A 16,653-nucleotide genomic window follows, 5' to 3' on the forward strand; every position below is an offset into this window, starting at 1 on the left:
TCAAACAATCAAATTAACCAAAAGGAGAATAGGCAGTTTCCTAAGAACCTTTGTTGGTTACGCTTTTTTTTTTCCTCAGATAAAAGTGAAAACTGTAGTATATTGAAAGCATTATATTTCATAAAAGGTTTTGGAGAGTAAAATTTCAATTAAAAGAAACTGTGAAGAAGAGGAGCCCACTGTAGTCTTAATCTGGCCCTGTGTACATATCCATTGTTTACAGTACAGAGTAAATGTTAGTGTTATTATGCTATATATATATATATAGGAGTTTTCTGCAAAATTGTTAATTTTATCTATTTTTTTCTGAAGTTATTTTTAGTTATCAAGTAAAACTGAAGTTTCACCTTCTTTATATTTTTTTTCTTGGAAACTGAAAATTGACTTCTCTTTTTGTTTTTAACATGTAGAGAAGAAAACAAACTATCTATTAGCAGTTAGTGGACAGTTGAAGTTTCTACCTCGACCAGTTTTAAAGTCAGAGCTTGTTAAGGTAAGTATTTACTAAACATATCCATACTGAAAATGTACATATGAAAGTAGGCAACATTTATATATAATATATATACTTGAGAAGGAAACTAGTAAGCAACTTATAAAACAATATGTAAGCAGAATATATATAATAATTATTTTGGACTTAGCATTATAATAACTGATGCTATGTAAAAATACAGAGAAAATTTTCGTCATTTTACATTTTGGTTTCCTTAATTCCGAAGGTATGAAAACTTGACTCTTTTTTTTTATTACATTAAAACAAAAACTAATTATGGCAATGACATGCACACAGTAATATTTGGAAAAATTACAGACTTTACAGCCTGTTATAATAAGTGATCATTTAAAGATATAACTTTGGCTCCTCTGGATTCAATCATGAGTGTTGACTGGCATTAGCATATCAGATCTGTAGAGGCTTCAAAAAGAATTAATCATAAACAAAATGGAATACACTAAAAAACACAGGCAAAGGTTGGGGTATCTAGAAATAGTTATGAAGAAAACAGCAAGTTACCAATCTATATAGCTAAGCAATTACAGCTAATTGTATAAATTCATTCATTTCAGGGCTTCTAGGATCTTCCTTTAATCCTATTGCCCCAGGTATCCTTTACTGCACATGACACAAGGTTTTAGTGTCTTACATTCAAAATTTTATTAAACTACTTTTTGTCTATGTTATGGTAATTAGAATAGCATAAAATCTTAGTTAATAATCCATATTTTAATAGTATACAAGATTTAAGCTCTTAATTCTACAAGGCAATATTTAAAAAAATCCTGAATTTCCACTAGTATGACCCATGTGACACATTTTTTCTTAGCGTGTCATCGTCCCTATTTTATCCATCACTCCCTTGAAAAAGCACAAAATTAAATGTAAATTACTCTATAAAATCGTTATTGCTCAGACAAACCATCATTTTTATAGTCTTCAATTTCTATCATATAGAAAATCAGACCCCTCCTGTCACATCCTCTTTCACAATTCGTTGATAGTTCTGTCTTACGTTTCATTATATATTACCTATAACCAACAGAAAGTCAAGGTTTTCATCTATCAAATGATGTATTGTATAACATTGTATTCTGAACAGAATATCAACAAATTTCACTCGCAGTACAAGATTAGTTCCCATGGGAAAGTTAACAACAGGCTTCGATGAATTTGTAATGACTTGTGGCAAAGTTAGAAAGCCAGACAAATTTAGAGAGGTAAGGGAATTTGTCTACGTTTTGCATGTTATTAGTTTATATTTTTGGTGAATTATTTAATTAAATAAAAATTAAGTGCATTACTATACTATAAAAAAATTAGGCAATCGAGAGCAATCAAAAAAAAGATTGGGTAAGTACTCTATTTCTTGTTTTTCATATTTATTATTATTAAAGTAACAAAAATCTAAAAATATGGGTCTTTTTAAGTTATTTAAGACTAGATTAGGAAAATAAGTAATAAAAATAATATAATTAAAATGGTTCATGAGGCATGCATGCAAGAAGCTCATGTGTAATGTAATTTGATAGCATAAAATGACCTGCACATTCCCCAAGTGATTTACAACTTATAATGGCATGAATAGTAGTTAGACATGGTTCAAAGGGCAATAAAACAATAAAATTTAATTATAAATAGATGTATACAGTTAAGAATTTAGAGCTACTTAGGATAAATGAATGCAGTTTTATGTAACAATTTTAAGTCATTCTAAAAAGAAAAAAGGGTAATTTAGGTTTACTTTGTTTGTTTTTTTTGTGATTACGCGATCGGTCAAATTGACCAATCCCGTTTTCAGATAGAGTGAGAAAATAACAAATAAACTATAAAGTTTTACTGAAAAAATCGTTTAAAATTCATTTAGGAGGCTTTAGCAATTATCCAAAGGAAATTTGAGATTTTTCAGAGGAGGAAAGTATTTTTAATATTAACATGAAAATTACTTTGCACAAGGACTATTCAAAACAAATACTCGGTGTATTCATGGACAAATCTTTATTTTATTTTATTAAAAATACTTCAGTAAAAAATATGACTTTTTTGTATGAGAAAGTCTTGTAATATTAACTGGAACTACCAAATTTTGTGAAGATGTACACACTATATTGAGAGTTATAAGTATTAAATCTATAAAGACTTTAAATGAGTACAATAAGGTCATGTGGTCAGTCAAATTGACTGAGCCCGTATTGAAAGAGTTAACCCTATCATGATGGGCTTGGTATAAAATAATGAGTTCGTATACACATTTCCACACGATAAGTACTTATACTATAAACTTTAATGCAGCATGTGTATCTCCCAAAATTTGGTAGACTTATAGTAAACATTACAAGTCTTTTGTACACAAAAAAATCAGATTTCATAATAAAGTATTTTTACTAAAGCTTTGTTTGTGAATATATTGAGTTACTAATCCAAGTGTGAAGTGATTTTCATGTTATGATTAAAAATACTATTCTTCATCCCAAAAATCTTAAATATCATTTGTGTATTCTCTAAAACCTAAATACATTTCAAATGCTTGTTTTTAGTAAAACTTTATATTTTATCAGTTATTTTCTCTACCCTAACTAAATCTAAATTACCGTTTTTTTCTTTCTAGAATGACTTCAAATTGTAACATGAAACTACATTTGTTTATTCTAAGTAGCTTTAAACTCGTAACAGTATATATCTATTTATACTTAAATTTTATTGTTTTATTGCTCTTTAAATCAACAACTACTACAATTCATGCCATTATAAGTTGTAAATCACTTGGGGAATATGGAGCTCACGTTCCGTTCCGTTATCAAATTACGATACCCAAGAGCTGTTCGCATGCATGCCTCATGAAACATTTTTATTATATTATTATTATTTATTTTACCTAATCTAACTTTAACTAACCTAAAGACATCCCTATTTGTAAATTTTAGTTATTTTTGTAATAATAATTAAAGAATAAACATGAAAAACAAGAAATATAGTACTTACCCAGGTCTTTTTTTTTTTTTTGTCTGTCAACTGTCAATGACACTTAATCCTACTTTTTTTATTTTATTGGTAGTAATGCACCAAAGAACGTAGAATAATAACATGCAAATAGCAGACAATTTCCCTTGACTATAACAATTTTTCTGGCTTTTAAACTATGCGACAAAAACCGTTACAAACTCATTCAAGTTATTATATTTGCAAAGGGAACAAAGCTTGTACTAACTGACAAATTGACAATTCTATGTTCAGAAAACAACGTAATATAATACATCATTTGATAGATGAAAATCTTGGCTTCCTATATGTTATACATAATATAGTATTACGTGTAAGAGAGAACTGTTAACAAATCCTGAATGTTATAGGGATGTTATAGGTGGGTGTGGCAAGAGGTGTCTGATTCTCTATATGATGGCTCAGTCACCAAACAAGATTGAAGATTATAACAATTATGGTTTGTTTGAGCAATGAGAATTTTATAGTGAGGAATTTATGTTCTATTTTGTACTTATTGGAGTGGTGGTGAATAAAATAGAGAATAGGGGATGCCTAGAGAAAATGTCATATTTCTCACACTAGTGGTAATTCAGAATTTTTAAATATTGCCTTATAAATTTAAGAACTTAAAACGTATACACTATTAAAATATGAATTATTAGCTATGATTTTATGCTATACTAATTGGTATAACATAAACAAAAAGTAGTTTAATTAAATTTTGAAAATATCTTGCTAAAGACCATGACATGCGCAGTTAGACCCACCCTTTGCGAAAGGGTTAAACATTTAACCTATCATAAAATTATATCTAATCATTGCCAACTATTAAAATGTTTAGTAACTGCATAATTTTGTATATTTGTAAGTTAGAAATTATTTTAAAACTTCTAAGATTTACATAGGAATCATTAATAAAGCTTCAAACTTGTCTCAATCACCTAATTAGCTTACAGTCATATAAAAATGTGTTACACTTGAATGTAAGCTATAATAAGTTGTTTTATTTATTAATAAAAATGTATTTATTCCATTAGAAAGTATAAACTGTTCTACATTTTCAGTGTTGTGGTTAAATGGAAACAATCATTTTGTTAGGCAGGTGATATAATACACAGCATTCTATTGTGTTAAAATAATTATTTATGTGGGTAAGTCTACAGAAGAAAAATAAATCAATATCTTAACCAGAAAAAAAAATTATATTTGTCAAACTTTTGCACCATAATAAACAATGATATTCTATAACTCTGTAAGTAAATAAACTGTGGTATTATTGTAAAATATTAGCCACAGTTACAGAGAGAGGTTCTATACAATGTTGTATAAAACTGTTTCAATCTGTTCTTCAACAGTTGCTTCCTGTTCTGCTTCAGTCACTAAATTGTCCAGACATTGATCTTCTGGGAACAACATTGAGTAACCTGGCTGACCTTTTGACTGAATCTGTTTTGCTTTTTGAGCAATATATCCAAACATTGGTTCCCCTACTTGTAAAACTGGTGTCATGTCAGCAGTCTATGGTTTGTAGCTTTGATCTGTTGATTAATATGAATGCTATAGTACTACATGTTGGTCAAGAGAGAGAATCTATTAATCAAGCACGGGAAAAAATTAATTATACTAAAAGCTATAATGTTAGTTTTATAACACAGAAGAAGTAGAATGAGTTTCTTTGAGAGGTTTAATTTTCTAAAAGTATGCTATCAACTAATATATGTTTATTGTATCCAATTAAAACAAAAACTATATATATCTAGGTTTACCTCTATCTAGTTGTCAAACAAATACATTCAGTAAAGTCACTTTGCTGTATTCAAAGCTCTAACAATTATAAGCTGATCAAATACAAACAAGTGTTTATTATGAAATTAATAGAGAGCAGAGCAAAATTGGATTAGAGAATTAAAATTATTTAATACCAGGGAAAAAACCATCTCCAAAATAACTTATGTAGATAGAACTCCCAGTGCCAGTATTACAAGTATCAGAACAACTTGAAGGTATTGCAGAAACTAAATTATTTTATTCAAAAAAATTATATGTTTAATTGTAACATTTCTGTAGAAACTGATTATACCAAACATATAATATCAGGCTTTAGGAATAAATTGGTGTAGTCCATAGTTTCTGATTAGACATTTAAAACAAATAGTTTGATATAGGACAGATATTTCACATACCTTATAAAATAATTTGACACAGTACAAACTTATATGTACAGGTATAAGAAAAATGTCTCATGAGACCTTAGAAATAGACTGATAACCATGTAAATATATCTGTTCAGTTCCTATAAACAGTTTGATACAGGGCTAATATGTTCAGTAGTGTAGTATATCCTTTAGGACAAACACATCATCTTAGACTTTAGAAATAGTTTGGTGAAGTACAAATGTATCTTTACAGGCCTTACAAATAGTTTGTTGCAGTACAAATATATCTGTACAGGCCTTACAAATAGTTTGTTGCAGTACAAATATATCTGTATAGACCTTCAAATAGTTTGGTGCAATATATATATTTCAAACCTTACAAGTAACTTTGTACAGAGCAACTGCATCTTCTCAGATATAACAAATAATTTAGTATGGGACATTAAGCCAAACAGTTGATATGGCATTAAAGTGCTAAATGCTTGCTGTCAGTGTGAAACATTTCACATATAAATCGTATTTAGAATAGGTAAATAATTTGACTTGGCAACACTTATCATCAACAAGCTTCGAACTGTGTGTCTCCATCTACAAGCAAACAGGTATCATCTGACTATTGTTGGAAGGATGTTGTTAGTGTAAAGTAAGCTCCAAGTATCATTTAGACAAGTTTTAAAATCATAGAATTGTTGATAGAATAAAAAACATGGACTAGCCTGGTAGCTAGGATGTTCGACTCGCAATCTTGAGTGTCGGGAGTTTGATTCTCTGTTGCTGAACATGTTCATCCTGTATGGTTACCATCTGAGTTGGCCACCCAGGTGTAAACATTTTTGACCTACAAACTAGTTGGGATTAAGATCATTATGGAGAAGAAGAAGATAAAGAATATGGATATTTCTGAAGCCTCTTAATTCCATTTCCATTACAAGCACTTGAAAGATATTTAACAAAGTTTTTCATCAGATATTGCCTAAAAGTTGTTTTAAAAAAAAAAGTGTCATAACCCTAACTATCGGTTGGGTTTGAAATAATCAAATACAGAAGTTGAATACATTATATTCAAACAATTTTAAGTCTTTACCATAGACTGGTGACTTGAATGGTATGTTTTGATATGGGATGATTTTAATACCTATTTCACTCTCCAGCTGCATAAGGTACATGTGACAGTGTTGAAAGAATATGTCATTGAAGCAACTTGCATCACCTTTTAGTAAACTTTACAAGTCCTTTGGACATAAATTCAGGTTTTAAGTATTTTTACTAAAGATCTACATGGTATCCACAAAGTCCTCTTCCGATTTTAAAAGTTTATTAGAACAAAACCAAAAAAGATAACATAATGCAGTTTCATGTATTATATTACTTAAGAAATAGAGTTCTATATGCTTTTCAGTACACCTTAACATGTGCACCGTTAGTGGCCTGTAGCACATCCAACCGATATTCCATGTCAGTCCACATGTTGGCCACCATATCCTACATCACTCTTCTGATGCCATCAGTTATCCTTGTACGAAATGTTTCAATTTCAGCAACTGGGATCTGGAAAATATATACTTGACATACCCCCACAAGCAGAAATCTAAGGACATAATATCAGGAGACTGTGGGGGACCAGGAAACTGGCCCATCACATCCAATCCATCTGTCAAGGAAGTTGTGTACAATCAAACACCAGTGTGGAGGTACACTGTCTTGCTGAAAAATAATGAATGATTGCAACTCTTCCAACTGGAAAATCACATAATCGTCCAGCATGTCAAGATGCACACTATTTGTAACATTATGCTCAGCAAAGAAAAATGGGCCTATCACCTTATCGTGCATGAGTCCACACCAAACATTACGTTTTAGGCTATCAAGAATGTGTTCACGAAAATCGTGGGTTTTCAGACCTCCATATTCATACATTATGGTGGTTAACTCTTTCAGACACGTGAAAGGTGGTTTCATCAGAGAACAATACCCTTTTAAGTACTCATTGTCTTCATCAATCAAGTTCAGCATGAAACATTCAAATTCATATCACTGAGGCTTATCATTTGGTTGTAAAGCTTGGACTGTTTGCATTTTATATGCATAAACATGCAATCTCTTGTGAGGACTTGGTATACCATTGATCTTGGTAGCTGGAGTTCAGTTGAAGTACGTTGAATAGACTTTCTAGGGCTGTGTTGGAATATCTCCTGGACATTAGCAGTGGTTTTTTTCAGAAACACTTGGACGTCTACTTTGAGGAAGGTCAATCACACTTCCTGTGTCCTGAAACTTCTGACACCACCTAATGATGGGTTTGAAGGATCCTTGCCGTATTGATGAAGGTACTTCTATTGAACAGTTGTCACTGATCTCAACTCTGCAAACCAGATGACACATTGAGCTTTCTCCTGTGTAGTTGCCATCTTCATTAAAACTTCAATCTTTAGCAACTGGGCACTCCAATTACTATCTGTAAATAAAAAAAAAACTTCATTAGTTAAGCAAAAAGTTGCTCAAAACTGTATAATTCTAGCTCTTTTGGGCTTTGTTGTAATATACTTTTAAAACCAGAACAGGACCTTGTGGACACCCTGTATTTCTGAGTGAAAGTGATTTTCATGTTAGGATAAAATATACATTTTTTATCTTACAGTTTTCAAATTGCAGTTGTATAACATCTAAAACCTTCTAAACGAATATGAAAAGTTATTTCTGTACACACATACACACACACAAAGCATACATTGTCCTATAACTTCATAAAAAGATGCATACTTTGTTTTATCTGTTATTTTCTCTGCACTAACACTATGTAGGCTTGATCCATTTTATCTACATTGTAACCATCACAGAAAAATATGAAATAAATGTAAATTACCCCTTTTGCAGGTGTTAACAGAGAGATGTCATTATTTATCCTAAATAGCCTCAGGCTCATTACAGTTTACATCTAATTATTTTTTTAATTTTACTGTTTTGTTGCTCTTTGAAACATGTCTAACTACTAAACCCATATTACAAGCTTAAATAATTTTTTTAGTTTCATAAAGCACTTGCAGCTCGTGTGCAAACTTTGCTTACATATTTTTTATTTAACTTTTATCATTTATGTTTTCTTGTCTAACCTAACAAGTTTCTAATTTTTACATTTAGTTACGTTTATAACAAGAAATAAACACAAAAAACAAGAAATTTAGTACTTGCATCTAACCTTTCTTTTGCTCTCAACCACTGATAAAATTTTAACCCTACTTTTTGTAATGATAGTAGTAGTATATAAAATATTTTTTTTATTTCAGATATTCAGTTATTTAAGAACACAAAAAGATAACACACACACAAAGCATACATTGTCCTATAACTTCATAAAAAGATGCCTACTTTGACCTAACTGCATTCAAAGGGTTAATCCCAGACATTTATATGAATTTAACTAAAACATTTTAAGCCATATGAAATATATTATTATTTTACCATTGATACAGAGAGTAAGAATGCAAGCATTGAAATGTTTAGAACTTCTGAGTGCCCTCCCTGATCTCCATCTCCTTCCGTACCGCCAACAAGTGATTTCTGAGTTAGTGCCTGCTTTAGATGATCACAAGAGAATTGTAAGAAAACATGCAGTCCAAGCAAGATGTTCATGGTAAATCCTTTAATTATCATATCCTGGGTATATTAAAGTACTTTAGCGTTATTGCTGTGACCAAAGAATTTGTTTATAAACAGAGACTTCGATTATTCCTAGTCTCACAAATATTCTAAAGTTTTTATCGTGTAAGCTGTGTATTAAACATGGATAGTTTTCTTTCTTTCTTTCTTTCTTTTTTTTTTGAGCGGTATGAAGTTGATGTTAAAAGAAATACACACCTATATCTGATCAATATCTATACAAAGAATGTTGTCAATTAACAACATCAAATTAAGTTTTGGAAAATTAATCAAACTGGTTGTCATATAATGAATTACAACTTGAGGTATTGGAGTTTTTTTTATCATCCCAGAAATAACTATGTCAGTAAGATGTAGTGATGATAATATTTAAAATGCTATGTTGGATAAATATTTTTTGAGAATATGGAAATGAGCTGTAATTGTTTGGAAACAATAGTTTGCACTTACAGCTTATAATACAACCTTTTTATTAGTTCAGGTAACTGAAGTTCATTAAACTTTCCATTTTATAATTTGTTTTTCTTTCACCTTGGAATAAGAAGTGCATAAAATCTTGTGTTTAAAATATTCTTCTTCGTAAATAAAGCAGTGTTAATACTTTGAAATTCTTGTATTCAGAACCAAGCAATAATATTATAATTTTAACCTCACTACAGCACTGACTTGTTACTTAAACTTTCAGATAATTTGTTAATAAAGTATTTCATGTTCAATCAGTTTGCATGTAGTATCTAATCTTTACATTTTGTGAATGTTCTACTAAACATTTATTAGTGTGATGTGGTACAATTAAAAATTTCTTTTTCAGGATTTTGATTGGACAGCCAGGAAAGTAAGGTTGATGTGTACAAGTTTCAGTCCTGTGTATATAATGAAAGAACTTCAGCAAGGCCCTAATGTTTTGTACCTATAAAATTAAAATCATGTTTAATTAAATAGTCTTTTGAGTGGCTTAAACTTTCATGTTTAATAGATAATCATATGAAAGAAGAAGTATAACACATCTTAAAATCTTTACGTAAATTATAGCAACTAATTACCAAATTTTATTTGTTTATTTTTGAACAATCCTTAGCACTGTTTAAAATAATGAAGCCACTGTTAAGTAAAAACACACAGAGTCAGATGGAAAACTATACTAGAGTGATTCAGAAGCTCATATATATACAGACAGTAGACAATTTGTTGACCTGATGTATACAGTTAAACACAACAAAAAAGAACCTAAGTGTAGGAATTCTCTCTTTGTATCTTATAAATTGTTCAAACAAAGTTAAAGTTTTAGTACCTGAGAATAAGCAGCCTGTAACAATCTTTTTATTTTCCAAACTAAAAGGACTTAGTGTGTTCAATTCAGATTGGAAAGCTTGGTAATCTGTTGGAAATTTTGAAAGCCATATACACTAAAATCATAATCATGTTTCTTTTGAAGATAAATGGAATAAAACAATTCAAATATAAACTAAAAAGTTTATAAACATATAAAGGACTTCTAAAAACCCACATTTAATTAATAATTTAACTAATAATTAGATCAAGAAAAGGTAAAACAATTCTTATTCTTTTTAACTGTGAATTTAATGTTTTAATGTGCAAAATTTAAATGAATATCATAAAAATTATTTTTCTTTCTTTAAATAGAACAAACATATAATCAACATATCTTTGGTACAGAAATAGTTTACAATTTTTAGGACACTGCTCTAACCACATTTTCATATAAAAAGACATCAACAACTTGATCATGAATCTTACCATTAAATTTAAAAAGTAGTTAGTTTTCTCCAATAACTTCATAAACACTTCTGTAATTAAACTATTAAATATTTTACCTTTTTTAAAAAGAGGGTCTACACTGATATTTATAACTTCATACAGAGATATGATGACATACAATGGTTCAATATAAAAACTGTCTTAGAAAAGTCAGAGCACTCTTTTTATTAAATGTTCAGTAAAATATTTTTCTGTTAAAAAGAAACTGCAATAAAGTTAAACGCCTTCACACTTATTAAATATTTCAGGTATTCACAAATAGTCCTAGACCAGTGGAAACAAACATCTTATAGCTGTTATAGTATAAACTGTAAGAAATCACCAGCTGTTATTAAGCCATCACGCCAAACATGCTCGCTCTTTCAGCCATGGGGGCGTTATAATGTGAAAGTCAATCCCACTATTCGTTGGTAATAGAGTAGCCCAAGAGTTAGTGGTGGGTGGTGATGACTAGCTGCCGTCCCTCTAATCTTACACTGCTAAATTAGGGACGGCTATCGCAGATAGCCCTCGTGTAGCTTTGTGCGAAATTCAAAAAACAAACTCTTATTAAGCAAAGGAGACAAAGCCCTACTAGATAGATCAAGAGAACAGGTATTAGCTGGAGTTATAGAATGAATTTCAATTGGGAATACTCCATCTGTCCCAAATGAGATAACTTATTATTTTAGAAAAACCATCTATGGGTTTAGTGATGGAAAACCTTGCAATGTATTGATCTGCATTAGTTTTACATTTACAATTGTTCAACCCAATTTGGTAATGAAAGGTGGAAAATTGCCTTCAGATATGAAGAAAGAAGAGGGGCTGATATGACATAAAGTTTCAGGAAGAGGAAAATTGAAATTACGTTTAGTGTAGGAAAATTTTCAACACCACAAGAGCTGTCGTGATTGACATTGAGCAAGAATGTATATTAAGAAATGACTTCTTATATAGACATGTGAATATAAAGTTAGGCTAGCTTGAAGTTGCTTCACAGCTTATGTCCAGGAAATGCCTGTTCATTATATAACAATTACTACACCATAGGTTACAATGGGGAGGGTGGTCATTGGACCACCAAAAAATGAAATACTCATACCAGGTATTATTAGGAGTAAATCTTCATCTAGTGACTGTATCATTGTGGAACCAAACACTTTGACATGTCCTGAGGGATTGATAGTTGGAAGAGCTCTTGTGGATCTAAAGAATAAAGATGTCATGCATGATTTTACCCGAGAAAGACTTAAATGAGCTTGTGTTTAAATGAAAAGTCATTATGATGTTAATACTGAGAAGATTGGGTTAACTCAAGATGACAGGGTATAGGTGAACCATCCCCAGCACAAAAAAGAACAAATTCCAAAGTTAAGTACGTGTTGAGAATAGCCATATGTTGTACTGAAAAGAATTGATGATGTGGTTTACAGAATTCAGAAGAACAGGTAGTCTGTGCCAAAGGCAATTCTCCATGATCATCTTTCGAAGTAAGTCTGAGAGAACAGCTAACTGGGTAATTTCAGAGAATAATATTGCTTGTGGAAAATCAACCTACTGAAGATTCTAGCCAGAAGATTATCAAGGATTAAGCTGTTAGTAAATTTGTTCAACCACTTACCCAGGGAGACTTCCTCTAGGGCCAGAACGACAAGTAACGACAGGAACAAGAGGCTATCTCATCTGTATACTATAACCCATTGAAAAGATAACAACCAAGAAAAAAAAAACTGTGTAAATGGACAGTTTAATGAACTGTTGTATTTGTGTAGTACAATTGTTCGAGGGACTTCACAATCCAGGAAAGGGGGTAGTGTTGTAAGCTTTATTTTTTTGTATTTTAATTTGGGTGTTTCTGGAAAATTCGTGTATTGAGTAGAAAGTGAGTACGGTATAAATACGAGTAACGTGAAGCAGTGAATTAACGAGTAATGAGTTACTGTAAAGTTAATGAGTAACGAATGAGAAGTTAGTGAAGTATTCAGTGATTCAGATCAGTGTTAGTAGTGAGGGTTAAGGTGTGTATTCAGTTACTCGATCGACTAGCCGTGGAATTGTACAAATGAGTTTATTTGCAAGCTAGATGTAGTAACATTAGCGAGAAGTTTCTGTTGAAACTTTATTTGCGAACTTACGCCAACAACTTGTGTCGAAGTGAACGTAGTCTGTAGAAACCTTTTAAAGAAAATCTAGTTTGTTATCGTCACGTGGACTGGACTTGGCATTATTTTTTATCAAATAATTCAAAAGAATCCACCACATTACAACAATGTTTTACTTTTGAACAAGTCAGTTTGTGATCTTTGTTAATTGAAATATTATACACTATGTAATTTTTAGTACAAATATATATAATTATTTTATGCCTACTACAATACAAAATACGTGCGTTTATATAAGTTTGTATTCCACAGTGTTTACATTCTAGGCCTAATATCTGTGATAAAAAATCACGTTAACTACCAACATGTTCTTCCCATCTTCCTCTTAATTTGTCCCTACAAATATATGATAAACCACGTGAATGGAATGTAGTTGTCATTATCCAGATATTTTTAAGTTAAATTGAAAAATTCTTAGATTTTTTAAACTAAATGTAAGATTAGTTGTGAATTCTTCTATGTGCAAAACATGTCTTGCTATTTTCTTTTTTAAGTTTAATTTAGATATAATATATACTGCTCCCGTTAAAGTTGGAAGGCAGAGACAATAATATGCGTCTACTTCCCTTTGCAATATGTATAATTACTTTTACGCATTTTATCATGCATTGAAGTAATAATAGTTTATTAGCTATTAGTTTTCTTCCCAGTCCGTTTATAAAATGAAAACGGTATCTAATTTGTTAGGGCGGTTTTTACTTTTTAAAAGAGAGACTATTTACGTCATTGACAAGAAATACATTTTTATTAGAGCCACGTTTCTGCAGTCCCACTGCAGGTGTCGTCAAGCGTAACACTAACGTTATATAACGTGCATTTAAAAACGGACTCGTGTGTTCCATAATTGCAGTTATTACAATGTCGAATGTTACATATGTATTTAGTAATTTTTACTATCCTATTAAATGACAGTTCTAATTACATGAGATTAAAAGAAAAATTAAAAACCCAATATCATTATTATTATAACTTTGTAATGTATATAATGAAAAATATTCCAAACTGTATTATTTTGTAAACTTAATTTTAGATTGGTTTATTTACTTCTGGAAGAAAAACGCCCTGTCCCTATTCACGAGGGTCTTTGTTGAAGTATAAATAGTAAGGATTTATTTTATGTTTATTTTTCGAAGTGCTTTTTGTCAGTACTACAATATTTATGGCATATTCCTTGTATTGGGCGATTTTCGACGGTGTCGCTGTGTTCTGAATGGAATATTTTACTGCTGTTCTAGTAGTTCCACCTGTTGATAAAGATCAAAAAATGTGTACTTGCATTTTTGAATGGTCTGTAATGTGTTGATATTAAATCGTTGTAATATTCTAGAAACCTGTTCTGGGTTGTTTTTTTTTAAATAAAGCATACATGAGAATCGTTGGGTATGAACTTCATAGTATTAACTAAACGATTACGAAATTCCATAATTGGCTAAACACTTCTAGCATGTGAAGCAAATCAAATCCACAAAAATAAGGTTTACAAAAAACAACAACGTATTTTATCAGAAGATTCTCAACAAAGCCTTTTGGTTCAACTAATAATAGAAGCGAAGTGACTTCGACGTAACGCAAAATCTGGATTTTAAAGATTAATCACTGGATAGATTCTTTTAACATGCAGCTTGTGTAACTTATTTAAAGAGAGCAAGATATAAAATGTCCGTTTCCGAAGTTTTTTTTACGTGATTTGGATACTTTGGAGAATAACATGTGACTAAGGAGAACTTCTTATAATGAACTGATTAAACTTGTGCACGCATATGATGAAGATAATTACATTCATTCACCAAAACTGACATTTCTATTTTGTGGATATTCCCGGAAAATGGGAGAAGAAAAAAGTGTGTGTACCCAAAAGCACGAACTATACACTTGAAACTAAAGTATGCGTCAATTTTAGTTACATTGATTGCGCTAAATACAGTATTTTTACTTTCTTGAGATAGAGTTAAGACATTAAAATAATTAGATATGATATAAATAAGTAGACGGAACCCATTTTTTATTCACAGAAAAAAAAATTTTAGTCAAAAATAACTGTTTTTCACTGACGTATTAGAAGCACTACAAGGTAATTTTTGTGGTAATTTTTCATACACCCTACATTTTATACGTGTAATAACTGACTATTGAGAAGTGAAAAATACGAAACATGGCAACCGTGCACTGGACACTTAAGTGCAATAGTTGGCAGCACATTCTATAGCAAATATTGTGTTGGATTTTCTTTGCGAATGGATGTAACATTCATTCGAATAATCACGCTAACGTCTATGGATGTGGATTATCCTGGCCTCCAATGACACCTATTTTGAATCTTTGGGACTTTTTTTCTGGAATTATTTGAAAGTAATTGACACACTATAGAGGAGATTAGGTATGCTGTAACTCAGAAGTTTGGTGGAATTTTCCAGGACACAATTCACAGTATTGTACGCAATGATAGTCACGTGATATCATAGCGTGAATGACATACTCACATTTCATTAAATATCTCAAGTGTAATATTGCCAGGTTTCGTGCCGTTCACGTGTAACCTATAAAAACAAAACGTAGTGTACAAATAGTCATCTTGTGCATTTAATTGGAACAGTGACTTACTGGAGGTAGAATAGAAAACCTTTTTTAAATGATATCTCAAAGAACTGTGGTCATAATATGCGAAAACTAATGAGAAGGGAAATTAAACCGAGACTCAAAATATTCAGTTATTTAATAATAAGTGGAACAAACAAGATTTTACTCTTTAAGTTGAAGTATGTAAAATATGAAAAGTTGACTTTATATTAAAATAATATTCCTAGAGAAGTCGATACACGTATTGTATTTGTGACATATTGTACCTCGTAAACTTTCCTGGGGTCCATGTTTAAAAATTTTAAGTGCTCTTCTTTCAGAAACCGAATTATCTAAAATAGTTCAGTCTTAGGCAGAATTAATACAGAACGAAAGTAGTGATACTTATCGTGTTGAATGTTATCGGCTTTGGTTTTATTTAACATTTACTTCGATTTAGTGATGTATTGAATCTTTTTATGAAATTGTGTTCAAATATTAGCCTTTGTGAAACATTATTGTAGTACTAGGAAGAACAAAAATAAAATGTATTTTAAATTGCCATGAGATCATATTAAGCAACCGTGATAGTGTTGTGAACATACACAGTGTGGTCACAAGTAAATAGACACCATCTTTTCAGAAAAAATGAAATTTTTCAGTCATATTCCTTTCGCTTCGTGGAGTTCGTTGATCCTTTGGGGCATCGTGAGAATCATCTCGTCAATTTTAGATTGTGGAATTTTCGCCCACTCTTGCTTCAAAACTTGGAGAAGATCGCTCTTCGAAGTTGGATTTTTGGTCGTTTCTTGACTTGCCGGTCGAGTATGGTCCAGAGGTTTTCGATGGGGTTCATGTCAGGAGATTGGCTTGGCCAGGG

The 16,653-nt window shown here is 31.0% G+C and overlaps 1 protein-coding gene across 4 annotated transcripts in view; it reads left to right on the forward strand.

The window, feature by feature from the left end:
- LOC106459728 (MMS19 nucleotide excision repair protein homolog) overlaps window positions 1–10,233 on the forward strand; it is a 94,001-nt gene extending 83,768 nt beyond the window's left edge. For all 4 annotated transcript variants that reach the window (XM_013919383.2, XM_022386266.1, XM_022386267.1 and 1 more), the window contains exons 22-25: window positions 411–493; window positions 4,837–5,004; window positions 9,108–9,268; window positions 10,106–10,233. In XM_013919383.2, the coding sequence (XP_013774837.2) occupies window positions 411–493; window positions 4,837–5,004; window positions 9,108–9,268; window positions 10,106–10,133 (440 nt within the window). In that variant the 3' untranslated portion in view covers window positions 10,134–10,233. The remainder of the gene's footprint in view (window positions 1–410; window positions 494–4,836; window positions 5,005–9,107; window positions 9,269–10,105) is intronic.
- The last annotated feature ends 6,420 nt before the right edge of the window (window positions 10,234–16,653 follow it).

The sequence above is a fragment of the Limulus polyphemus genome, unplaced genomic scaffold, assembly GCF_000517525.1.
Source record: "Limulus polyphemus unplaced genomic scaffold, Limulus_polyphemus-2.1.2 Scaffold654, whole genome shotgun sequence".
In the NCBI taxonomy this organism is placed as follows: Eukaryota; Metazoa; Arthropoda; class Merostomata; order Xiphosura; family Limulidae; genus Limulus; species Limulus polyphemus.